This window comes from Schistocerca piceifrons, chromosome X (genome assembly GCF_021461385.2).
Source record: "Schistocerca piceifrons isolate TAMUIC-IGC-003096 chromosome X, iqSchPice1.1, whole genome shotgun sequence".
Classification (NCBI taxonomy): domain Eukaryota; kingdom Metazoa; phylum Arthropoda; class Insecta; order Orthoptera; family Acrididae; genus Schistocerca; species Schistocerca piceifrons.
This window is the reverse complement of record NC_060149.1, coordinates 427,977,279-428,004,511: the sequence shown is the minus strand read 5'-3', so window position 1 is coordinate 428,004,511 and position 27,233 is coordinate 427,977,279. Positions and strand designations below refer to the sequence as shown.

The window sequence follows — 27,233 nt, the reverse complement described above, 5'->3', positions numbered from 1 at the left end:
AGTTAGGTGCACTCTCCTCACCTTTGTCATTGATAAATATTTATCTGAACTGTGTTTTCTTCTTGGATAATGTTACAAGTCTGCTTCTTCAACAACACAGGTTTTATTGAATACTAATTAAATACAAATAAAGCACAGAATACAATACATCCTGGCTCTTCTTTAACTAACCAGCAACAAAGACTTCTATAGGTGGATACCTGCTGGCCATTAAAGTACTCTGGAGTGTTATTCACTAACTCAAACGTTAGTACTGGGGAACACTGTAAGTTCAGCAAACTGAGAGACACTTTAATATATACCACTCTCTCAGTGCACATACACACATTGTCAGGTCACTCACAGAAGGCACAACATGTAGTCAAATAGAGAACAGAGTCAGTGCCACATTAGGGAAATTGACATAAATCTGTGCAAGCCAAAGATTGGCCACAGGAAATAATGAAGTCCAAATCAGTGTCCAGAAAATAGTCAAGTATCTCAAGGTCATAATAATTAAATCCATCAGAGAGCATGTATCGTAAAACCCCTTTTTAATGAATCTCCTTAAATGGGGGTTTAGCATAAGTACACTCCTGGAAATGGAAAAAAGAACACATTGACACTGGTGTGTCAGACCCACCATACTTGCTCCGGACACTGCGAGAGGGCTGTACAAGCAATGATCACACGCACGGCACAGCGGACACACCAGGAACCGCGGTGTTGGCCGTCGAATGGCGCTAGCTGCGCAGCATTTGTGCACCGCCGCTGTCAGTGTCAGCCAGTTTGCCGTGGCATACGGAGCTCCATCGCAGTCTTTAACACTGGTAGCATGCCGCGACAGCGTGGACGTGAACCGTATGTGCAGTTGACGGACTTTGAGCGAGGGCGTATAGTGGGCATGCGGGAGGCCGGGTGGACGTACCGCCGAATTGCTCAACACGTGGGGCGTGAGGTCTCCACAGTACATCGATGTTGTCGCCAGTGGTCGGCGGAAGGTGCACGTGCCCATCGACCTGGGACCGGACCGCAGCGACGCACGGGTGCACGCCAAGACCGTAGGATCCTACGCAGTGCCGTAGGGGACCGCACCGCCACTTCCCAGCAAATTAGGGACACTGTTGCTCCTGGGGTATCGGCGAGGACCATTCGCAACCGTCTCCATGAAGCTGGGCTACGGTCCCGCACACCGTTAGGCCGTCTTCCGCTCACGCCCCAACATCGTGCAGCCCGCCTCCAGTGGTGTCGCGACAGGCGTGAATGGAGGGACGAATGGAGACGTGTGTCTTCAGCGATGAGAGTCGCTTCTGCCTTGGTGCCAATGATGGTCGTATGCGTGTTTGGCGCCGTGCAGGTGAGCGCCGCAATCTGGACTGCATACGACCGAGGCACACAGGGCCAACACCCGGCATCATGGTGTGGGGAGCGATCTCCTACACTGGCCGTACACCACTGGTGATCGTCGAGGGGACACTGAATAGTGCACGGTACATCCAAACCGTCATCGAACCCATCGTTCTACCATTCCTAGACCGGCAAGGGAACTTGCTGTTCCAACAGGACAATGCACGTCCGCATGTATCCCGTGCCACCCAACGTGCTCTAGAAGGTGTAAGTCAACTACCCTGGCCAGCAAGATCTCCGGATCTGTCCCCCATTGAGCATGTTTGGGACTGGATGAAGCGTCGTCTCACGTTGTCTGCACGTCCAGCACGAACGCTGGTCCAACTGAGGCGCCAGGTGGAAATGGCATGGCAAGCCGTTCCACAGGTCTACATCCAGCATCTCTACGGTCGTCTCCATGGGAGAATAGCAGCCTGCATTGCTGCGAAAGGTGGATATACACTGTACTAGTGCCGACATTGTGCATGCTCTGTTGCCTGTGTCTATGTGCCTGTGGTTCTGTCAGTGTGATCATGTGATGTATCTGACCCCAGGGATGTGTCAATAAAGTTTCCCCTTCCTGGGACAATGAATTCACGGTGTTCTTATTTCAATTTCCAGGAGTGTACATAGAAGGAGTAACCCAGATTCATAGTTCTGGCATGTCTGAGTATTGTAAGAGCTATTATTTTTAATTACACACACACACACACACACACACACACACACACACCATAAACTTTTTGCAGAACACATTCCTTATTTTACAAAAATTAAACAGGAAGAGTTTTAGAACAGCCTGTTTTGTATCCGCATTTCTTGATGAGTGTAAGACAACACCTGTGTTGCTATTGATTGTATTGGGGAAGATTAAAATTGGAGATACGTTGGTAAAAAAGGTAAAGTACAGTGTTCTGGCCCTAGGTGGGCCAGTCTGGCCCAACCAACCACTGTGTCGCCCTCTACCAGTGGTGTCACTGGATGGGTATATGGGGGGGCAAGTAGGTAGCATGCTGCTCTTTCAGTCATTGTTGGGTTTCTTGACATTGGAACCACTACTAATCAATCGAGTAGCTCCTCAGTTGGTCCCACGAGGGTGAGTGCACCCACTATCAGTCCTCCCACCAAGGAAAAACCCCCGGCAGTATTGGGAATCAAACCTTGGTCCCCTGCGTGGCAGTCATCTGCACTGACCACTCAGCTATGGAGGCAGATGGAAATATATAGACTGATTAATAACTGAGACTATATCCCCTATTTCAAAATGGAATAAAACTGAAGTACCATAAATTATTGCTGACAGTGTAAGGTGACATGCTGCGACCCATGAAGCATTGATGCCATTTATTTGTGTTTGTACACTGGGCCACTCGTGACTCAGTTGACACCAACAATCATCTGCTATATGACACTGGTGAAAACACTGTTAACAGATATCATTATTACATGGACAGGTTTTTCTAGCATGTAAAGAAAAACAATCAGGACAAATGAGCAGTCTTTGAGAATTTCGCAGAGACTGAATTGAAAAGCTGCGATGACATGGGGTTTGATGCCCGAGCTGTCAAGCAGGGGCCACTCCACTTCTACCTGCACTGCAAGACAGTTTTGCAATTTCACCATCAGGCGGACTTGGTCGAGCTGCATTTGTCAATCAAGAATACAGGTCTGACATACCATAGTCTGTGGAAAAGGTAGCCTGAGCTACTGTGAGATCTTGAAAGCTCTTTGTGGTGATCTCTGATAGTGAAAAAGTTTTCCAGTCAAGAGTAGTGTCAGAGGTAATTTCATGTGCAACATCACCCACAGGATGACAACTGCATACTGCCCACAGGTGAAAGGTGCAGGAGGACACTTTAATAAGACAGATAACTAGTCTGAAACTGCAGTGGAAACACTGTTCCTGTTTCAACCAGATGGTACTCAGTATGATTACGTGAAACACCTCATCAGGACCGAAGAAGCAATACAGCTGGCTCACGAATGAACCCTGATTGTCCAGGAAAAGGATTGAGATCTTTATAACATCAAGGGCTGTACAGTGAAATGTAGCCTGGGGGACTTGGCATGGGATTTTATGCTTTTGTGGAAAGTGGGACTGTCGAAAAAGGTAATGAAGCACTACATTGGTCCATATCGTATCCTTCGTCACTTATTATATATCGGATATGAGATTAAGGATTATGACGCTTAATCAAAAGACAAAAGCATAGAGAATTATCTGTGTCCTCTGTATGAAGCCATATTACACTCCTGAGGTGCAGATTGACAGTGGGGGGCTTATTGTTCATGGAAACTGAAGTTGCTCAATGATTGCAAATCTTCGATGGAAGGGACTACCTTCGATGCTTGTGTTAGTGAAGAGGATGTGACAACATGACCAGAACGAGAGGATCCAGGGAGCTGTTATCTGCTCCAATGAGAACTTCTGAAACAGCGGATCGCTGTCAGCTCCCATGAAAACTTCTGAAACAGTGGGTCTCGTTTGTCCAGGGGAGGGAGCAATGCCACAAGCTGGGCTACATGTAGTGTGCCACAGCAGTTAGTGTTGTGGACAGGTGTGCTGCAGATTGCCATTTCAGACCAGACCACAAGAAAATATTTGTTATTTAGTATACATCATTTCTGGAAGTTTCTTGAAATTTCTTATGTTTGTGATATTTGTATTCTTATGCTGGAATATTTGATGTTTGTGTAAATAGGAGCATTCTCTTTCTAAGATGTCAGTTCTGTTCTGTTTGTATGTCAGTGTTAGTAATAAATGTGCTTTCAGTGCTAAGTGTTTTATTTTACTAATGACCCTGCTTTTGGGTATGGACTTGATTTTGTAAGTACAATGTGATAATATTGTTGGGAGATGAGTCTAGTGACATATGCTGTGAAGACACTGTTGTAGCTCCTCATTTTGTACTGAAGAGCATGCCCTGTTACTGGATCAGTTCCATTTCATGTTGTATTGGCCATTCATACAAGTAGATAACATCGTTTATAGTCACAGTTGGATGTAAAGCTATATGGCTGTTGCAGTAGAGATGACATAAAATGTAACTTGTTTCACAGGTGGCTCTTGTGGAATGTGAAATGTCCATGACAGGTGTAGAACAGTGCAGGCTTATTGGACATATGAGGCATAGTAATTAATTACTAGATACTGCAGGCACCCTTGTGCAAAATTCTCTTCCTCTGCTCCCCTGGTAACAGTTGTTAAATGATGGGTTTGCATTCGTATGTAATTTGTTTGTTGTTCAGACTTTCATTATGCTCATTGTTAGGTGTTTTGGTTTGTACAGTGGTACTTTTATATATTCCTTACTGGAAAGATTATTGTGTATAAAACATTTATTAGTAACCAATGTGACTCTTGGTATGCAAATGGTGTTTTAGAAGTTTGGTGATTGTTGAATTACCCTCAGGAAAGTGTCACATGTCTAGGAATGTGGAATATTCTTTTATATAAAATTAAACCCTTATTTCTCTTTTATCCTCTGTAAAATACATATCTTTGTGCAGGAGGTTGAAATATTGGACAAAGAAGATGAAAACAAAAGTCCAGAAATCACTGAATCAGAGTCATCAGAATATGAGGAAGGAACAGGTAAGTCTTAAAGGCAGGTTAAATCAGTTTTACTGTATTATGTTGAATATTATTGTACATTAAGCTTTTGAGAGCTATTTGTTTATTATTCTTTGTGTTTTGTATTTCTGTCAATAACGGAATTCTGAGATTTGGAGCAACAACCCTGGTTCAGATTTTGTTTCTGCCGCAGTAAATTTGTAATATTTCAGGTTACATAATTTTTGGATTTTCACGCATCATTATTCTTTGACCAAGTATGAGTCACCTTGATTTAGTTTTTTGAATTTATTCTAACAATGAAGGAACTCTCACATAACTAACAAGGGGAGGCTCTGGAATGAGGCTCACTGATTTGGCCAAAACTATGTTAGTTGTAGCAAGTAGGTGCCCCTTTCAAATTCATGGAATATCTCGCCACTGTGAGGGTGTTTTTTGAATTTTCAAGTCAGTGGCATGGCGCATCAGCCAAGTGCAATGTCTGGAAATTAATTGGCTTGGTTTCTATTCTCACTGCTACCAATTTTTAATTATTCATTTTATTTTATTCCTTGCTGTGTTAAACTATTAATTATTAAATTTAAATAGTTAAATTTATATACTTAAAGTTAATATATTCAGTTTAGTTAAGATTACTTTAAATTAATTAAATAATATGTTTAAAGATTTCGTTTATGTAATTGTGCAAAGTTTCAAATGTCAGAAAAATTTCCAGAAATTCTAGAAATTAATTATCTATTTTTTATTTATTATTAGAAGGTACATTACATTTTTAGGGTGATAATCAACAGAGAAACATTTAAAACACAAATAGTGTTCACACTACACATATTTTATGAAAGCATTTCTTTAGCGAAAACATTTTTCGGAAATATGCTTAAGTGGGAAGTATACATCATTCAGTTTCTTAAATGAATGTTTTCCTATATCAATTTGGATGCATACTGAACCTGTGGGGTGAAAACAGATGCACTGAATTGATGCTGTGCGATCAAATGTATTTTAACTGCATCTTCTGGTGATGATAATTCTCACTGGTGTTGTAGCAGTTAAGGGGCATTTTGTAGTCTTTTTCCCAATAACCTTTCCGCATTGGTAGCACGTGTTCTTGTCAGATCACCAGAGTTAATCACTGTCAGGCTTGGCTAACACTTAGATGGGTGACTGTCCAAGTCTGCCAAGCGCTATTGGCAAGTGGGGTGCACTCAGCCTGTTTGAGGCCAATTGAGGAGCTACTTGACTGAGAAAATTCCAGTCACGAAAGCTGACAACAGCCGGGAGAGCAGTGTGGCGACCACATGCTCCTCCATATCCGCATCCAGTGATGCCTATTAGCTGAGGATTACACAACAGTTGTCAGTACCATTGGGCTTTCTGATGCCTTTCCAGGCGGAGTTTGAGTTTGGGTTTTGTGTAGTCTTTTAATTGGGTGTTTGACTTGATGATAGAAATATGCGTCAGAGGGTTGAACAAGAGAAGTAGATTTGGGCAGAATGGTCTCTATTGTATATGTTACTTCGCCTTCCTCATTTATGAGTGTGTCTTCATACTGTGTCAGATCTACTTGGCCACACCCAAATCCATCAATAGAAGGAACTTATTGTTAGCAATGTATGACTTTAATGTTGTTTCCAAGAATTTTGCATTAAGCTCTTTTGTTAGTTTTCCTGACTTGGAGCAAGTAACGACAACATTCTTATATTCTTCTTCTCATTTCTTGGCAGTAACAGCAACTTACGGATCAAATTTGTTGGCATACATCTAAAATACAAGATGTATCAGTTCTCCTGAGCAGTTAAACTGTACTGCACTATGTAAGAGAGATTGAGGTTTTTCATCAAAACAGTCTTTGCCTCCTTGTAATCCAGTGACCTGTTATATGTTGATTCATACAGACATCTAGGGTGGTCATGTTAATTATATAACAAAGTTTGAATCTTGGCATTATGTATCGTGTCTGTATGCAAAACTTCTCTGCTGCTTCTGCCATTTCTTTCAAAGTTACATCATCATTTTTGGTAATTTTTCACTGTCTTGTTGAATGTTTACATTTTAAGATTTTTATCCAAGGATCACTAGCAATAAATTGAAATTTTTTGACAAATGTGGAAATGCGATTGCCATTGCCATTACCTATTGTAATGCTCTTGTTGGCAGTTGTCCATAACAGCCTCATGCAACCTAAAATTTTTCCCACATTTCAGAGTTTATGAATGCAGTTTTGTCATTTCTAGTGCCACCTTGCTTTATTTCTTTGCTTCATATTTGAAGATAAATTTTTCTTTTCCTATTTTGAGATTGGGAGTCTTGATTTTAATGGCAGGAACCATAATTTTGGATTAGCATAAGAAAAATTGATGACGTTCTTCTTATTAGCCAAGGCTACCAATGTAAGAGATGAACATGCTGAGGAATATTATTTAAGATCTCTGTCATCTTGGTTCATGTCTGTACTTTTCAGGATAATATTTTTTCGGTTCAGCTACGAATGTCTAATAAAATGTACTAAAGTGTTTTGAACTGTAATTACAGCATGTATTTTTGAAAGGTGAGTTGAATTGGAAAGTCACTTTGTAGGCTATACTTATGTTCTTTATTATATTTAAAATTACATGTTTAGGATTACAGTACATTAATATTTATCTATAGCATACTGTACTCAGTAGTTTGTAGCATATAAATTACTCAGTAATTTTTGTTTCTTTCTTGTGTCCCTCCATACATTTACGAGCAGCCATGTCCCGCCATCGTTTCATTAGAATCAGCAGGCAGTAACTCATTGCATTGTTCAACAAATCTTAAGGCAATCTATAATAACAACAACACAAGTATTGGAATTTCTGTGTTTTATACACAATATGTTTTTGAAAGAAAAATGCTTAATATAGGTTTACCTCTAGTGCTCGAAAACCATCAGCTGTGACTTTGTCATCCATGTTATCTACTTCAGGCTTTTCAGTCACATCTGTATTTGTCTACAATACTGTTTCTAAAGTTTCTTGGTCTGTGATTTCTTGCGAATTGGCTGTGACAACCCCTTCATCCACCTCGCACATAACCTTGTCTTCACATCCAGAAGTCCTCTTTGCCGTTTCTGTCAAGCTTCCAAAATTTTCTGATTTTTTTTCTTCAAGCCCATCATACAGTTTCCTCCAGCACCTTCGAAGAATTTCTGTTTTTACATTATCCCAGGCATGCACACACCAATAAGTTGCATGTTTTGTGTTTTCTGCCTTCAGCACTTCATGCATGTTTTTGTTTTGTGGGTCTTGTAGGATGGTGCCCAGAAATAGCCCAAGGTAGTGCCATTTAAATGTTGCTGTTATGCTCTGGTCCAATGGTTGACTGAGACTGGTAACGTTCAGGGGAAGGAAACATAATTGCCACATTTTAACTCACAAGGATGTGTAGGCGCATTGTCAGTTAATAAGATGGTTTTTTTAGGCAGATGTTTTTTAGTTAAACAATTTTCAACTTTCGGTACAAACTGATCTCCTATCCATTCGGTAAAGAGGTCACAAGACCCCCTAGAACTTCTTTGGTGTCTATAAAAAACTGGTAGTTCATTTTGGGCAACATCGTTCAGGGCTCGAGATTATTTCAGCTTCCTGATATGCATTTTGAGCAGTTTGTGTGTGCCAGAAGCATTAGATGCCAAATGAAAAGTTATCCATTGTTTTTTAAAAAGTCGTAGTGAGACATTTCTTTTGAGCAAGCTAAGGATTTTGTAGGCCTGTCTCATTGGCATTGTAAATTTGATCCTTGGTGTAACCTTGGGTGCAAAACTCTTGTTTTAGAAACATCAACTGCATCTGCATCCGAAAATAATTTTCCTCCACATAAATTCTGCTGCCGGATGCTGTATCTGTTTTTAAACCTGTATAACCACCCATAGCTTGAAGAAAATCCTTTTCCTTCCTCACTTAACAACTTGGATAACATTTTATATTTTTCTTGCAGTATCAAGCCCGTCAAAGGCAAAACTTTTTCTTATTGTTAGGTGAACCAAAGATAAAGAGCTTCACCTACTTTTTGAGTGTCATATGTTTTCAGAGTTTCTCTAGGAGGATTTTTCGTGGCTTGCTGTAGAAATTTATATTTCCACTGCACCCATTCTGAAATGTTAGAAACACTAACTCCGTAATTAGTGACAACAGTTTTCAATAAACTTCCTTTCTTCAACTTCATTGATAGCTGCTAGTTTATTGGCAAAAGTAATCACTACATGCTTCCGCATAGTCGCCATAGCACAAAAATACACATGCAATGTAAAGAAGAACCACTCGATGCACAATTGTTGGCAGTGTAGCTTTGTTTAGACTAGTGAGTCAGTGGGTGGGGAAGCAACTCTAGATGAGGCATTTAACTCTCCCCGCAGAAAACAGATTCACCGGAAGCCAGAGTAACTGTGTGCACCTGCTGGTGCATTCGACTGCAGCAGTGGCATGTGGCAGCTCTGTCATACTGTGCTACACAAGCCTAACTGCTAATGAAATTGTTGCCACTTCCACAGTGTGACAGCTGACGCAGTGACAGTAGCCGCTATGGGCAGCCACTCTTGCCTGTGTGGTTGTACTTTAGATAGAAAGAGCTTCCTTCTCAATCTGTGAGTAGTTACCCTGTGCTTTGTTGATGAGTTTGGATGTGAAGGCAATTGGACTCGTTCTGTGATTCGACTCTGTGTGAGAGACCAGCACCAACCCCTTAAGAGGATGCATCAACCACTAGCACAACTGGCTTAGCATGATGAAAATGTACCAAAGAACAATCACTCTGTAAAGCATCTTTCAGTTTCTGAAATGCAACCTGACACACTCTAGTTGACTCTAGTTGCCTCAAATGGAACATTCTTTTGATGGAGATTATGCAATGGAGTTGCAATATATGCAGTGCTCAGAATGAACCAAATATAATAAGTCAATTTATCGATTTACCCAATACAGCTTGGTGTTCACTAACGTTCCTAAGAGCTGGGAGGTCCTGTATGATGGTTAAGTGTGACTACAAAGCATGGATACCTTGACCATTAATTATATGTCCTAAATATTCAATTTGAATCTGGAAGAAGGAACACTTGTCTTTATTACATGTCAACCCAGCATCTGAAAGCTTTTGAAGAAATTTCTTGAGATTGGATAGGTGTTTGTAAGACTTGAAGTGACTCTCTTCCAAATAGTTCGAACAAGAAGGAACTGTAGCAGTGAGCTGAAGGGCAACTTCAGAAACTTAATTAACCCCTTGTGGGTGTTGATCACAAAAATTTGTTGTGTCTGTTCAACTAAGGGAAGCTGCAAATAAGCATCACGCAGATCAATCGTGGAAAAGGAGCGACCTGCACTAAGTTTGTCCATGAGTTCCTCAGGCTGTGGCAAAGGAAAAAGAGTCAATCTCACTCTATGGATTTAGTGTTGCCTTCAAATCTGCACATAAGCGTAATCTGCCTGCATGTTTCTTTGTTATCACTAAAGGTGATGCTCACTGACTGGCTGCTACAGGGGAAATCACACCATTGTCCTGTTAAGAAAAGAGTTTTTGTGCCACCTGATCTCTGAGAGTGATATGCAAACCATGGTTGTGCATTTTCTTTCTTGGTAATGTGAGCCTCAAAATTAATAGCTTTGCCAAAGCCATCTTGAAAAATGTTACCAAATTCATCACACAGTCCAGCTACCCTGTCCGTAGGCACAAGAGAGTTCACAGAGAGAAAATATTTCTTTTTGAATGTGTAGACCAAACAAATCAAAAGAATCCATGCCAGAAATGTTTTCACTGTCAAGTGAGCACAAAACCATAAATGAAACTACCTTGGTAACATTATGAAAAGTGGTAGGTAGGCTGCTAATACTTAACACAGGAATGTCCTCCACCGTAACCAGAAAGATTTGCCTGTGAGTAGTGTACATTAGGATTACCTAACAGTTTGTAAGTGCTTCTGTTCAGGAAAATCACTGACACAGCAGTGTCCAACTGAAAATGTATTTTGTGAATGGTAATCTGCAAAGTCACAAACATTTTATTTGCCTGACACTGAATAGAAACAATGTGTTACTTTTTCATTGCTGCGCTTGATTTACCCTGTGCTATATTAGAGTCACTGCTTGGCTTTGAAACTATTGCATTGACGTTCATTGACTGGAACTTTGGAGAATATGCAAAGTGTGTGTTGGGCTTGCAGTTTTGCAAACAGGCAGCGTGATTGACTGCACTTGCCACAACAACACCACTTAGCGCCACGAAGGGCACACCTGGTGCTTGTGTCCTGTGAAACACCAAGGGCAAGAATTAACACCACTAGTATGGTACCTAGCTCATGAATCTGTTTAAAATAATATCCAAATTACCCATTAGTTGTAGGTGGAGACTTTAATCTGACATCCATTGACTGGGAAAATTACACGTTTATCACAGGGGGCAGAAGCAAAGACTCGTGTGAAGTTATTCTAGGAGCGCTTTCTACATACAACCTTGAGCAAGTGGTTAAAAAACCAACTGAAGATGGGAACATATTAGATATCTTGGTGACAAACAGACCTGATCTTTTTGAGGAAGTTAATCTAGAAGATGGTATTAGCCACCATAATGTCATTGTGACTTCTATGTCAGTGGAAGCTGCAAAAAAAAAACAAACAAACAAAGAAACAGTGTAGAGTTTTCTTGTTTGGGAATCAAATAAAAGTGTCGTTAATGAATATCTTCATAGTCAGCTCCAAGCATTCTCTGCAGGACGCAAAAGATATTGAGCATTATTGGTCAGAAGGTATTGCCCACCACGTGCTAGAGAAGTATGTGCCTAGCAAAGATATAGGGGAGAGAAAGGATCCACCTTGGTATAACAAACATATTAGGAAGTTGCTGAGAAAGCAGAGAATTTCGCACAGTCGTTTTAAGCTTAGTCACTGCCTCGCTGACAAACAGAAATTATGCAAATTGAAAGCAGCTGTCAAAAGGTCAATGAGAGATTCTTTTAAAGAATTTGAAAGCAATATTTTATCTGCAGATTCTAAAAATAACCCCAAAAATTTTTGGTCATATGTAAAATCTATGAATGCTACAAATAATTCAATACCTTCTCTTGCTGACAGTACGGGTAATGTAACGGATGATGACAAACAGAAGGCCGAAATTCTTAACCTAGCTTTCAAAAACTCATTTACAGTAGAGGACTGCAGCACCATTCCCCCTTTCAGTTATCGAACAAGCGCGAGGATGGCTGACGTAGAGTTTAGTGTATCTGGGATTGTAAAACAGTTAAGATCCTTAGACGCTAGGAAGGTATCTGGCCCATACGGTATCCCCGTATGATTATATGTTGACTGTGCTACAAATATAGCACCATTCTTATCCATCATCTATCAGAGATCATTGGAACAGCGGAAAGTTCCACGAGACTGGAAGAAGGCCCAGATCATAGCAATCTATAAATAGGGTATAAAATCGGATGCACATAATTACCGGCCAATTTCACTGACATCGATTTGTTGTAGAATCATGGAACACATTTTGTGTTCAGACATAATGATCTTTCTAGACTCTGAGAAGCTCATCTGCAGAAACCAGCATGGTTTTAGGAAACAGTGGTCATGCGAGACACAGCTGGCCCTTTTTGTGCATGATATACAACAGGCTCTAGATTCCGTCTCCCAGGTTGATGCCTATTTCTCAACTTTTGAAAGGCGTTTGACTCAGTACCGCACTGTCGATTGCTCCAAAAAGTGTGCACTTATGATCTATCCGATGACATATGCGGTTGGATAGAAAGTTTTCTAAAAGACAGGGAGCAGTATGTCATACTGAATGGGGTGACTTCAACAGAAACAAGCGTAACTTAAGGTGTGCCCCAGGGCAGCATTACAGGTCCTCTGCTTTTTACGATTTACATAAACGATCTGGTTGGTGGTATTGACAGCGGCATTAGACTGTTTGCCAATGATGCTGTAGTCTACAGGAATGTAGTATCACAAGAAAGTTGTGAACAAATCAATGAAGATTTGCAGAAAATAAATGCGTAGTGTAATGACAGGCAGTTATCGCTCAATATTAGTAAGTGTAACCTACTGTGTATAACAAGGTGAAAAGCCCCACTGGTGTATGAGTACAAAATAAATGCCCAGTCTTTGGAAGCAGTAACATCCATCAAGTATCTGGGTGTGACTATTCGAAATGATCTCAAATGGAATGATCAGATTACACAAGTAACGGGCAAGGTGAACTCTAGATTGCAGTTTATTGGTAGAATCGTGAAGCGATGCAGTCCTCCAACAAAGGAAATTGTGTACAATACTTTAGTTCATCCAGTCTTAGAGTATTGTTCGTCTGTATGGCACCCTTACCAGTTGGGTCTGATTCAAGAGATTGAGGAGGTCCAAAGAAGTGCGGCAAGATTTGTGACTGGCACATTTCGCCATCGCGAGAGCGTTACAAATCTCATTGAAAGTTTGAAGAGGGAAACATTTGCAGATAGACGAAGTGCTAAACAGAAGGGGCTGCTCACTAAATTCTGAAATCCGATCTTCGCTGAGGATGTAGAGCATATATTATTACCACCAACTTTCAGATCACACAATGATCACCATTTAAAGATAAGGAAAATTAGAGCTCGTACTGAGGCGTTCAGACAGTTGTTTTTCCCTCGCGCGATCCGCGAGTGGAATGAGGGGGGGGGGGGGGGTGAATGTGACTTTGTCGTGAATTGTGTCCTCCACCACACACCTCTTGGTGGGTAGTGGAGTATATATGTAGATGTATCACTACCGTGGCCGAGACTTTGTGTGCCGCAGTGCACAGACTACAGGCACAACCTGTTTACCACTACTCTGTACGGCACAGATAGGGGTGGAATCAAAAGTCAACCTCTGCACTGTCTTACAAATCCTGATGCTCCACTAATTCAAAAACTTGTTGCAAACTAGGCTCGGGATACTTAGGAATCTTCTCGCACATGCGAGGATCTGACTTAGTGTGAGTAATGTAGTCTGATTAAGCTGCCTCTGCAAATGAAAGAATTTTTAACGCACAGCTGCCTTATTAATCTGTTCATTAAATTGTTTGTCTGGCACAGAAATTAATTCTTCATAAGGAACACTTTCGGGATGGGTGTTGGGGAAAAGTTTTCAGGTAAGCCTGTGCACTGACACACTGACTGTTCGAAGAAAATAATGTGCTGCGCCATGATGTGTGCTCAGTACTTGAATCATTCCTCATGTGTTGAGTTAAAAGCACAGAATGGTGCTACAGAAGTTGTTATTACAATGTGTACTATCAATAACAAACCATACTCAGAAGATGACAATGATAGTGGAAATCCCTGGCTAGGCCAGTGGTGGTGGTGGGAGGGGGGGGGGGGGGGGAAGGGGGCAGCACATCACTATCCTTTAGCTTACCTATCTTTCACATGTCATTGTAGCCAGAATGTACACAAAGCCAACTTCTAACACTTCAGTACAAATTTATATGCATAATACCTCTGTAGATGATGAGGAGATGAAAGAATATATTAATATATTCAGATCATTAGGGAAGATCAAAATTTAATTGTGATGGGGGACTGGAATTTGGTATTAGGAAAAGGAAGAGAAGGAAAAATAGTAGGAGAAGATGGACTGGGGGAAAGGATTGAAAGAGGAAATGTCACTTAGTAAAATTTTACAGAGAGCACAATTTGATCATTGCTAACACTTTGTTTCCTAACCATGAGGGAAGGCTGTGTACAGGAAAGAGGCATGAGACGCCAGAAGATTTTAGATAGTTTTAATAATGGTAGTAGAAATGTTTAAAAGCCTTTCTAGGAACAGATGTGGACTTTGAGCATAACTATTTGTTATGAACTTCAGTTTGGAAGTGAATAAATTGCAGAAAAGTTGAAAATTAAGGATATGGGACCTGGATAAGTTGGAAAGAACCAATGGTTAACGAGTGTTTCAAAAGAGTTATTATGCAGTGAGTTACAGATGCAGGGAAAAGGAATGCAATTGAAGGCGAGTAGGTAGGCTTAAGAGATGAAATAATGAAGGGAGCAGAAGTTCAAATGAGTAAAATAACCTAGTTGAAATCTTTAGATAACACTCGAAACATTAAATCTAATTGGCAAAAGGATAGAATATGAAACTGCAGCAGATGATGCAGGCAAAAGGGAATACAAACATTTAAAAAATAAGGTTGACAGAAAACACAAAATAGTGAATCGGTAATAGTTAGAGGAAAACCACAAAAGCTGTAGAAGCATGAATAATTATGGGAAACATAGATACCATTTATAGCAAAATTAAATAACACATTTGGAGAAAAGATATGAAGCTGTATGAATATCAAAAGCTCAGAATGCAACCCAGTACCAAGCAAACAAGGGAAGGTCCAGTGTTTGGGTGGGGGGGAAGCTGTACAGAGGAAACGAACTTGAAGACAGTGTTACAGAAAGGGAAGAGGGAGTGGATGAACAAGAGATTGGAATTGTGATACTGCAAGAAGAATTTGACAGACCACTGAAAACCGTAATCTGAAACCAGGCCAGGAGTATATGACATTCCCACTATTTTTTGTGACACCTGAATGGGCCAGCCATGACAAAAGTATTCCACTCTGGTATAATAGGTAGGTGAAGTACTGACATATATTCAAGAGGACTGTAACAATTCCAGTTCCTAAGAAGGTAGATGCGGCCAGGTGTGAATATTACTGAATCCTCAGTTTAATAAGCCCAATTGCAGAATACTTACATGAATTACTTACAGAAAAATGTAAAGACTGGCAAAACCAACATCAGAGAATATGTGTTTGTGTTCCGGAAAAATGTAGAAATAGACGAAGGAATTCTGATTCCACAACTTATTTCAGAAGATAGACTAAAGAAAGCCAAACCTACATTTACAGCATTTGTAGATTTTGAGAAAGCTTTTTTACGGTGATGACTGAAATATGCTTATTGCATTTCTGCAGGTAGCAGGAATAAAGGGAGTGAAAGGTTGTCTACAACTTGTACAGAAAGCAGACTGCAGTTATAAAAGTTGGACATGGAATGGAAGCATTAATCAAGAAGCCAGTGAAGCAGGATTGTAGCCTATACCTGATGTTATTCAGTCTGTACATTAAGGAAGCAGCATAGGAAATCAAAAGAGAAATTTGTATAGGGAATTAAAGTTCAGGGACAAGACATAAAAAGTTGTGGTTTGCTGGTGACATACTAATTCTGTTAGAGATGGCAAAAGACAGAATGTCATTTGAACACAATTGATAATATTGTTAAACATTAGTATAAGATGATTAGCAGCAAAAGTAAATCAAGGTTAATGACATGTGGTTGAATCAAATTAGGCTATGCTGAGGGAATTAGGTTAAGAAAATGGGCACTAAAGGTAGTACATGAGTTTAGCTATTTGGGTAGTGAAATAACCGACTCTGGCAGAATTGGAGAGGATAAAAATGCAGACTGATAAATAGCAAGGGGGAAAAAATTCTGAAAAAGGAAATTTTAAACATGAAATATAAATGTAAGTATTTTGTGAACGCATTTGTCTGGTGTATATTCCAGACAAGGAAGTGAAATTTGCATGATAAACAATTCAGTGAAGAGGAGTATAGAAGCTTTTGAAATATGATGCTATCAAAGAAGATCAGTAAGCAATGAAGAGGTGATGAATCGAATTGGAGAGAATATAAATTTATGCCACAACCGCACTAAGATAAAGGATTGATTGATTGATAGATTGAACAAACATAGCCTGAGATATCAAGGAATTGTCAGTTGGGTAATGGAGAGAAGTGTGGGAGGTAAAAATTCTACTTGGAAACCAAGGCTTGACTAGTAAGCAGTTTCAATTGGATGCAGTAGTTATGCAAAGATGATGAGATTTGCACAAGATGGACTAGAATGGAGAGCTGCATCAAACCAGTCTTTGGAATGAAGACCACAACAGCAACAACATTTAGCGTTACCTTAGGGATAACATCATCACTGTTTTCAAGAGCTCATATGGACAAAGCAGATTGCGACCTCAGTGTCAGATTAAGAAAAATTTTGAATGGATGAGCCCATTGATTAGGTCTGTTCGACTTTTTAATTCTTACATGATGTGAGTTCAGACCGGCGTGAGCATTTCGTCTAAGGTGAGTTAGTAAACATAAAAATTGAAAGTATTACTTTTCCTTTACGTACCCTCCTTCATTTTCTTTATTGCATTTGTTGCTGTAATGTTTCATCAATTAGGATGCGTTGCTTTCCGGTTTGGATGTTAAAATAAGTGTGTCATAAAATGTAAAAGACATAGTAGAGTGTGACTTGATATTACCCGGAAGTCCCTAATGGGTTGCAGTGTGCAAGCGTGTAGTAAGTACATCTTTTAACTGATGTGTACTGATTATGACTTCTCTACGGCCGCAGCTTTTTGTAGCTCTTGAACATAGATTTATTATGTACACAGTTTATGATGTGAATAGCTGTTATTTTTAGCATTGCATCATTACATTAGTAGTTTCTTTAAATTACGTGATCAAGTTCACTTAACTGAAATGTGGTCTAAACTTGACATAGGACCTTACATACTTCAAAAATTTCTGTAGTTTATGCGTGACAGCTTTTTAGTCCATTGTATATTTTGCTGTCTGAAGTCCTTTGTCTCTCCTGTTCTATATTTACATCTCACTGTTAAGGACACAAACTGTTACATTCTTAATATGCGTCTGTTAGTAATTATCAGTGACAATCCTGTGCAGAGGGAAACTGGTGATGTTGTACAGTGTTATGTAATAATTATTTTATTCTTCATCCCTAAATCATTAATATTGGAATTTTGTTTGCAGACTGTTTAATTTCTTACACTTCTTGTTTTACTTTTTAGTAACTTAGTTGTTAATTTTGTCCAGACTCAGAAGAAGAAGTTGGACCAAGACTAAAGCCAGTCTTTGTACGTAAGAAAGATAGAGTGACTGTATTGGAGAAAGAGCGAGAAGAACAAAAGAAGAAATTAGCACAACAAGAAGCAAAGAAAATGGCTGAAGAACGTCGCAAGTACACCCTCAAGGTAAGGGTTTATTTTTGTTGAAAAGCAAATGAGACAAGAAATGAACTTTGGCCTAACAAAGAATTTAAAAACAGAAGCAACAATAAGTCCATATTTATCTGTATAAAGAAGGATGAGCAGCACAAGAATCTCTGTTTCTTGGAATTGACTGTTCCATCTCTCGGGGTGAAAGAAAAGATGTATAAGAGGTGTAGAGAAGTAATAAATGTTCTGCCTTACTTCTCAGAATGTTGTTGCATTAATAGGGTTGTTAAAAGATTCTGACAGGAAAAATGAACTTGAATCATTATTTGGCTGTTTCAATTTCAGTAGTGAATTTTCCATGTCTTGCTGCAAGATAGCAAGATCGTGGTTGATAACATTTTTATAGACAGTGCTCAAGTTGAAACAATTAATGTCTGCCTAATTGTTAATGGACTATCTGATCATGATGCACAGTTAATGGAAATAAAGAATCTAGCACCTTAAAACTCTGAGGCATGTTCCTACAAAGCAGTGATGAGGCTTTAATGAGACCAACATACAGTGTTTTAAGAACAAGTTACTAGTTGTGGTATGGGGTGAGATGCATACAGAAAGAGATGCGTATGTGAAATTCAGTGTTTTCTGTAGTAAATTTTGGTCAGTATTTGAAAGTATCTTTCCTAAAAACTTATCCAGAAAGCCCAATAAAAGAAATAAGTTATGAATAATTAAAGATATTAAAATCTCGTATAAGAGGAAAAAGAAATTTAAGGGCCAGAACAAGTCAAGTTTTGATGTTATTTGCTCGCCACAAAAATAGTGTAATATTTTAGTGGAAGTCATTAAAATGTCCTGAAATATGCACATCCTGACAGAAATTAATAATGCCATTAATGAGATTAAAACTATATGGGATATTGTGAAACAGGAGACAGGACAACTAGTCAGTCAGGGTGTACACGACGTGGAACAACCGGGAGATCCGGGAAAAACCCGGGAATTTTTTCATTCGGGAGAAAACCGGGAAAAACTCGGGATTTTTTTAGAATTCCGGGAATTTTTCATTGTTTTAGTTTTCAGCTAAATTTTTGTGATTTTGACTGGTAAGAACCAATACTCTAACAAAGGATATTACTGTATCCCGCTGTTGTAGAACAACACTGCAGCAACAAAACAAGAACGAGAGGAAAAAAACGAAAATAAAACTTAAGTTGCAAAGGAAATGCGCCGTGTAGAACAACAAAACACAGTGTATCTGCCAACAGCAAAGTGTGTCAACGGCTATAGACTGGGCTCTGAGCACTATGGGACTTAACTACTGAGGTCATCAGTCCCCTAGAACTTAGAACTACTTAAATGTAACTAACCTAAGGATATCACACACATCCATGCCCGAGGCAGGATTCGAACCTGCGACCGTAGCAGTCGCGCGGCTCCGGACTGAAGTGCCTAGGACCGCTCGGCCACCGCGGCCGGCCAAAGGCTTTAGGAAGACTATGCAATGCTTCCTAACAACAAATTGCGTCCGATGACCGTGATATGACAAATGTTTAAATTAGATTCGTTTGAACAGTGGTGGGCGGGCTCTTGCGTATCCACAGTTGAGTCGCGTATGAGTAGTACCTTCTTTCGCTTCTGGTTACAGAAGTATGGCTGGGCGCCACTACTTAATATTGCCCCGGTTCGGAAATATAGTAAATCTGGTACTGATGCCCTCTGGGTTGTGGTGGAGAGATGATCGTCTCCACGTGACCTGTGTTTACATTCAGTGATTTTGTTTTTTCCTCTTAGTTTATTGCTCTCACGTTAAATGATAACAAATGGATTTTTGCGGCCGGGAGTAATCAAATGAATTAAAATACGTTCGCATAATTACGAAAGGCTAAAATATGTTGTTAGTTTTAGATTTTATTTCCACCTTCCTGACAGTCAAGCATTAATCGCCTTCCAGGACAGTGAAGTTATTTTTGTCAGTTTGCTAAAGAGATTTGGCTTTCATTAATCTTTTCTTTTTTATTTGAAATGAAGTGTTTAATTTCACACTATTGGCTAGTTTCAACTGTTTGCTGCATTTCAAGTGCACGTATGGCATTATGCCATAATAAAGAACCAAACATGAGATAATACAGTATTGGTACTCCAAGAAAATTTACATACAAATCTGGACATATGAATGTGCATTTTAAGCCGAATTATGCATTTTAGCATGGTTCACGAAATTCTGATGCTCTTGAAGTATCCTCTGATGTCTTGTTTCTTTTATGACATAATGTAAGATCTTTTAATGTTTTACACGTACGAACATATGGGCTTCCTGCGTCATCGTAGCTGCATAAGCGCAGTGACACCTATTATCTGGTGCTCTCTTCCAACTGCTGAAACGAACCTATTTCTAACAGATCGCAGGAAAATATTGCGAATGGTGGTTTGAAAAGCGTTACATTCAAACCAAATTTCCTTTTAACACAAGATGAACTGTGTGTGAGAACGTACGATGAATTACTTAAATCACAAAACTTTTGACTCTAATTTAAAAATCAGCTCAACATTATATGTGGAAGCTTAGCCTCTCTTCCAGCTTATTAATCTTAGAGACCAATATTATATGTGAATGCTATGTATATTAATTTAAACCATTAACTTTTCTTATTTGTGTGTTCGCGCTACTTAAGAGTTATCTTTCTATTGGCTTACTACATTACGTGTCTGTGTTGTCATCAGCTGGCGAGATCACGTGACCGTGAGCTATGACTGACTTACAAAAGCACCTCGCAATCTCGATTTCAATGCTTCGGAAAGTTACATGGGGTGTTAGGTGGAATTCAAATTTATACCTTCGTAATACAGAAATGTGCAGCGTAAATGTTGCTGCACATCAAAGGTCTTTCAAAACGTCGGTGTGTTGTTGTTGTTGTCTTCAGTCCTGAGACTGGTTTGATGCAGCTCTCGATGCTAATCTATCCTGTGCAAGCTTCTTCATCTCCCAGTACCTACTACAACCTACATCCTTCTGAATCAGCTTAGTGTATTCATCTCTTGGTCTCCCTCTACGATTTTTACCCTCCACGCTGCCCTCCAATACTAAATTGGTGATCCCTTGATACCTCAGAACATGTCCTACTAGCCGATCCCTTCTTCTGGTCAAGTTGTGCCACAAACTTCTCTTCTCCCCAATCCTATTCAATACTTCCTCATTAGTCATGTGATCTACCCATCTAATCTTCAGCATTCTTCTGTAGCACCACAGTTCGAAAGCTTCGATTCTCTTCTTGTCCAAACTAATTATCGTCCATGTTTCACTTCCATACATGAATACACTCCATACAAATACTTCCAGAAATGACTTCCTCACACTTAAATCTATACTTGATGTTAGCAAATTTCTCTTCTTCAGAAACGCTTTCCTTGCCATTGCCAGTCTACATTTTATATTCTCTCTACTTCAACCATCATCAGTTATTTTGCTCCCCAAATAGCAAAACTCCTTTACTACTTTAAGTGTCTCATTTCCTAATGTAATTCCCTCAGCATCACCTGACTTAATTAGACTACATTCCATTATCCTCGTTTTGCTTTTGTTGATGTTCATCTTATATCCTCCTTTCAAGACACTATCCATTCCGTTCAACTGCTCTTCCAAGTCCTTTGCTGTCTCTGACAGAATTACAATGTCATCAGTGAACCTTAAAGTTTTTATTTCTTCTCTATGGATTTTAATACCTACTCCGAATTTTTCTTTTGTTTCCTTCACTGCTTGCTCAATATACAGATTGAATAACATCGGGGAGAGACTACAACCCTGTCTCACTCCCTTCCCAACCACTGCTTCCCTTTCATGTCCCTCGACTCTTATAACTGCCATCTGGTTTCTGTACAAATTGTAAATAGCCTTTCACTCACTGTATTTTACCCCTGCCACCTTCAGAATTTGAAAGAGAGTATTCCAGTCAACATTGTCAAAAGCTTTCTCTAAGTCTACAAATGCGAGAAACATAGGTTTGCCTTTCCTTAATCTAGCTTCTAAGATAAGTTGTAGGGTCAGTATTGCCTCACGTGTTCCAACATTTCTACGGAATCCAAACTGATCTTCCCCGAGGTCGGCTTCTACTAATTTTTCCATCCGTCTGTAAAGAATTCGTGTTAGTGTTTTGCAGCTGTGACTTATTAAACTGATAGTTCAGTAATTTTCACATCTGTCAACACCTGCTTTCTTTGGGATTGGAATTATTACATTCTTCTTGAAGTCTGAGGGTATTTCGCCTGTTTCATACATCATGCTCATGAGATGGTAGAGTTTTGTCAGGACTGGCTCTCCCAAGGCTGTCAGTAGTTCCAATGGAATGTTGTCTACTCCGGGGGCCTTGTTTCACCTCAGGTCTTTCAGTGCTGTGTCAAACTCTTCACGCAGTATCATATCTCCCATTTCATCTTCATCTACATCCTCTTCCATTTCCATAATATTGTCTTCAAGAACATTGCCCTTGTATAGTCCCTCTATATACTCCTTCCACCTTTCTGCTTTCCCTTCTTTGCTTAGAAATGGATTTCCATCTGAGCTCTTGACGCTCATACAAGTGGTTTTCTTATCTCCAAAGGTCTCTTTAATTGTCCTGTAGGCAGTATCTATCTTACCCCGTGTGAGATACGCCTCTACATCCTTACATTTGTCCTCTAGCCATCTCTGCTTAGCCATTTTGCGCTTCCTGTCGATCTCATTTTTGAGACGTTTGTATTCCTTTTTGCCTGCTTCATTTACTGCATTTTTATATTTTCTCCTTTCATCAATTAAATTCAATATTTCTTCTGTTACCCAAGGATTTCTACTAGCCCTCGTCTTTTTACCTACTTGATCCTCTGCTGCCTTCACTACTTCATCCCTCAAAGCTACCCATTCTTCTTCTACTGTATTTCTTTCCCCCTTTCCTGTCAATTGTTCCCATATGCTCTCCCTGAAACTCTGTACAACCTCTGGTTCTTTCAGTTTATCCAGGTCCCATCTCCTTAAATTCCCACCTTTTTGCAGTTTCTTCAGTTTTAATCTACAGGTCATAACCAATAGATTGTGGTCAGAGTCCACATCTGCCCCTGGAAATGTCTTACAATTTAAAACCTGGTTCCTAAATCTCTGTCTTACCATTATATAATCTATCTGAAACCTGTCAGTATCTCCAGGCTTCTTCCATGTATACAGCCTTCTTTTATGATTCTTGAACCAAGTGTTAGCTATGATTAAGTTGTGCTCTGTGCAAAATTCTAACAGGCGGCTTCTTCTTTCATTTCTTAGCCCCAATCCATATTCACCTACTATGTTTCCTTCTCTCCCTTTTCCTACTACAGAATTCCAGTCACCCATGACTATTAAATTTTCGTCACCCTTCACTATCTGAATAATTTCTTTTATTTCATCATACATTTCTTCAATTTCTTCATCATCTGCAGAGCTATTTGGCATATAAACTTTTACTACTGTAGTAGGTGTGGGCTTCGTATCTATCTTGGCCACAATAATGCGTTCACTATGCTGTTTGTAGTAGCTTACCCGCATTCCTATTTTCCTATTCATTATTAAATCTACTCCTGCATTACCCCTATTTGATTTTGTGTTTATAACCCTGTAGTCACCTGACCAGAAGTGTTGTTCCTCCTGCCACTGAACTTCACTAATTCCCACTATATCTAACTTCAACCTATCCATTTCCCTTTTTAAATTTTCTAACCTACCTGCCCGATTAAGGGATCTGGCATTCCACGCTCCGATCCGTAGAACGCCAGTTTTCTTTCTCCTGATAACGACATCCTCCTGAGTAGTCCCCGCCCGGAGATCCGAATGGGGGACTATTTTACCTCCGGAATATTTTACCCAAGAGGACGCCATCATCATTTAATCATACAGTAAAGCTGCTTGCTCTCGGGAAAAATTACGGCTGTAGTTTCCCCTTGCTTTCAGCCGTTCGCAGTACCAGCACAGCAAGGGCGTTTTGGTTATTGTTACAAGGCCAGATCAGTCAATCATCCAGACTGTTGCCCTTGCAACTACTGAAAAGGCTGCTGCCCCTCTTCAGGAACCACACGTTTGTCTGGCCTCTCAACAGATACCCCTCCGTTGTGGTTGCACCTACGGTATGGCTATCTGTATCACTGAGGCACGCAAGCCTCCCCACCAACGGCAAGGTCCATGGTTCAAGGGGGGAGGAACATAGGTATATAAAAACATAAACATTCAAAGAATTGATGAATTTTACAGTGCCGAAGAAGAGTGTACTGTCACTTAACACGAAAAAAGTGTATTTTCACCCGGAATAAAGTGTATTTTTAACTGTGAAATCCGGGAAAAATCCGGAAATTTTTTTCCTTGTCCACGTATACACCCTGTCAGTGTGCACAAGATACCATTACAAACTAAATGACAATGTTGTGACTGATAATTGACAAATTATGAGTATCTTTAACAATCACTCTCTAAGTGTAGTAGCAAAAATAAGATTAAATTGTTCATTTGGAAAAGGAGGACAATATATTAAAAATACCATTCCACAAAAGTTTTAAGCAACTTGAATTATCACTAACATCTGTTACTGAAATTAAGGAGGAAAAAAAAGCTCATGTGGCATTGATTCTGAAGACACTGGCACAGGGAATTTTTCAAGACATATTAAGACATGCAATTGCTAGACCTGTTTATAAGAAAAATGACAAGAAAGTCTTCAATAATTATTGTCCAATTTCCTCTTTGATGTCTTTTTCCAAAATATTTGAAAAAGTAATGTACTCAAGGGTAGTCACACATTTAAGAGGAAATGATTTTCGTAGCTTATCACAGTTTGGATCCAGAAGGGTTGCTCAACTGAGAATGCTGTTTATTATTCCCTCACCAGATATTGGAAGCCTTAAATAATAAAATATCACCAGCTGGTATTTTTGTGATCTTTCCAATCCATCTGGTTGTGTAGGTCATGTTACTCTCTTACAAAAGCTTGAATATTATGGAATCAATGGCTTTACAAAAAACTGGTTTGAATCAAACTTAAGAAGCAGAATGCAAAAAGTTATGCTGAATAATTCAAACAGTGTTGAAAGGAGAGAAAATTTTAGTGACAGGAGGAATCATGAAGGGCATCCCACAGAGTTCAGTTTTGAGTCCACTCATATTCCTTATAAAGTGTGTCCCAGGAGAAATGGTCAGTATTCAGGGATATGGCAGGAACAACTGTTTGAAGCAAAAATAAAAATTTAAAAAGTCTGGTAAACGTGGGCTGCAAAATGCATTACTTAAGACCTATGAGTACTTGTTCATCTATACTGCTGTGAAACACATCTGTCCTGCTGAACAAGCGACCTTCCACTTAACATTCATCAAGCACAATTGGTACTTGTTGCAGATGATACTAATGTTATAATAAATCACATTAAGGAGAAAACAATAGAGGGAACCGTTAATGATATTTTTAAAAGAATTATTAAGTGGGTTTCTGTGAATGCCCCCTGAACTTTGAGAAAACACAGTATATTCGGTTCTGTACAACAAATAGAGATATCGACAGTTGATGTAGTGCATGAACAGGAGTTGACAAATAGGGTAGAATGCTCCAAATTTTTGGATGTACATATTATGGGAACTTGAACTGGAAGAATCATACTACTGAGCTGCTCAAACCAGTATGTTCAGCCACTCTTGCTCTTCATATAATTCCTAGTCTTGGAAACAAACTAATCAATCTTGTAACATGTTTTGTGTGGTGTCACCGCCAGACACCACACTTGCTAGGTGGTAGCCTTTAAATCGGCCGCGGTCCATTAGTATACGTCGGACCCGCGTGTCGCCACTGTCAGTGATAGCAGACCGAGCGCCACCACACGGCAGGTCTAGAGAGACGTCCTGGCACTCGCCCCAGTTGTACAGCCGACGTTCATAGCAAAGGTTCACTGACAACTACGCTCTCATTTGCCGAGACTATAGTTAGCATAGCCTTCAGCTACGTCATTTGCTACGACCTAGCAAGGCGCCGTATTCAATTGATAATTAATATTATGAAGCATATACCGTAACGAGAGATGTTCTACAATTGTGGATTAAAGTTAAGTATTACATCATCTACGTACTTTATGTGCAATTCTCAAGATATTGTCCTGTTCCAGACCTCACGCCAGTCAGCGGGTAATTAAACGCGTGCATTTCGGCCTCCTCTAGAAAAACAGTGTTGGCTCTTCTGCCAACACTACATTTTGCATATTTCCACCCAATAACATCTTAGAGAATAATTTTCTGGGATAACTCATCACTTAGAAAATAAGTATTGGTGGCACAAAAGGAGCAATGAGAGTAATATATGGTGTTCACCCGCAGTCGTCATGTAGATACCTCTTCAAGAAGTTAGACGTTTTAACTGCTCCTTCACAAAACATGACTTCACTGCTAAAATTTGTTATAAATGATCCACCACAATATGAGAAGGATAGCATTCCTACAGCATTAGAAGAAAATATGGCTTTTATTACCCATAATTAAAGTTGTCACTGGGTCAGAAAGGATTTCAATATGCATCAACAAAAATCTTTAATCATTTACAAAGCAGCATAAAATCTCTCCTTGACAACTTCTTCTATTCCACAGATGATTTTTTTTCTGGAAAGTGGTAACCTGTAAAAAAAAGAACCTAGCTTTGAAGTTTGGTTGCATGATTAGGACTGGAGAATTGCATGTTCATCAGTGTTAAAACTAATCATGTACATATCCTGTAAGGTGACTCATTCCTTGTCGTTTCAATAAAAGAATTGCCCTACAACTAATGAAAAATTCTAATCCTAAAGGCATTCCGACTCTTGCTAGGCCGATTAGTGCTGCTACATTGTGACAAAGTTGTATGGAGTCCACATTTTCTTAGCTGCGTGGCAGGGCCACTCAGTGAGTCCGCGCTGCATGATACTGAATGTGAAAACTGCCAGCTGCATGTGCCCGCCATGCATGCAAAGCAAGTGATGGGCGGCAAGCGTGGCTCATGCGTTTCTGCTGTGCTGTTGCAGTATCCTTCAAGCAGTGCATCAAAGCTGCTTTGGCCTCGACCATGCTCTCATGGTGGTTTCCTTTGAGGACTGTCTTCACTTTGTGACGAAGCAAGCTTGGATCTTGTTACTTCCTGTTTTGTTTTGCCATATGACTCCTTAAATACTTTTTTTTTCATTTTGACTTATTATCATTAACAAACATGAGTATAATCTGCATTTTCATAAAAGGTGAACAGTGAAAGTAAAGAACTGTGAAACTCAACTGTGCAGCTGTCGGGTACATCATTTACAGTAGTCAGTGTTGAACTTCCCCC

The 27,233-nt window shown here is 39.7% G+C and overlaps 1 protein-coding gene across 1 annotated transcript in view; it reads left to right on the top strand.

Moving 5' to 3' along the window:
- The window catches only part of LOC124721428 (microfibrillar-associated protein 1), a 72,253-nt gene that overhangs the window by 15,176 nt on the left and 29,844 nt on the right, over positions 1 to 27,233 (top strand). The window contains exons 4-5 of the mRNA XM_047246402.1: positions 4,876 to 4,960; positions 17,795 to 17,952. Of these exons, the coding sequence (XP_047102358.1) occupies positions 4,876 to 4,960; positions 17,795 to 17,952 (243 nt within the window). The remainder of the gene's footprint in view (positions 1 to 4,875; positions 4,961 to 17,794; positions 17,953 to 27,233) is intronic.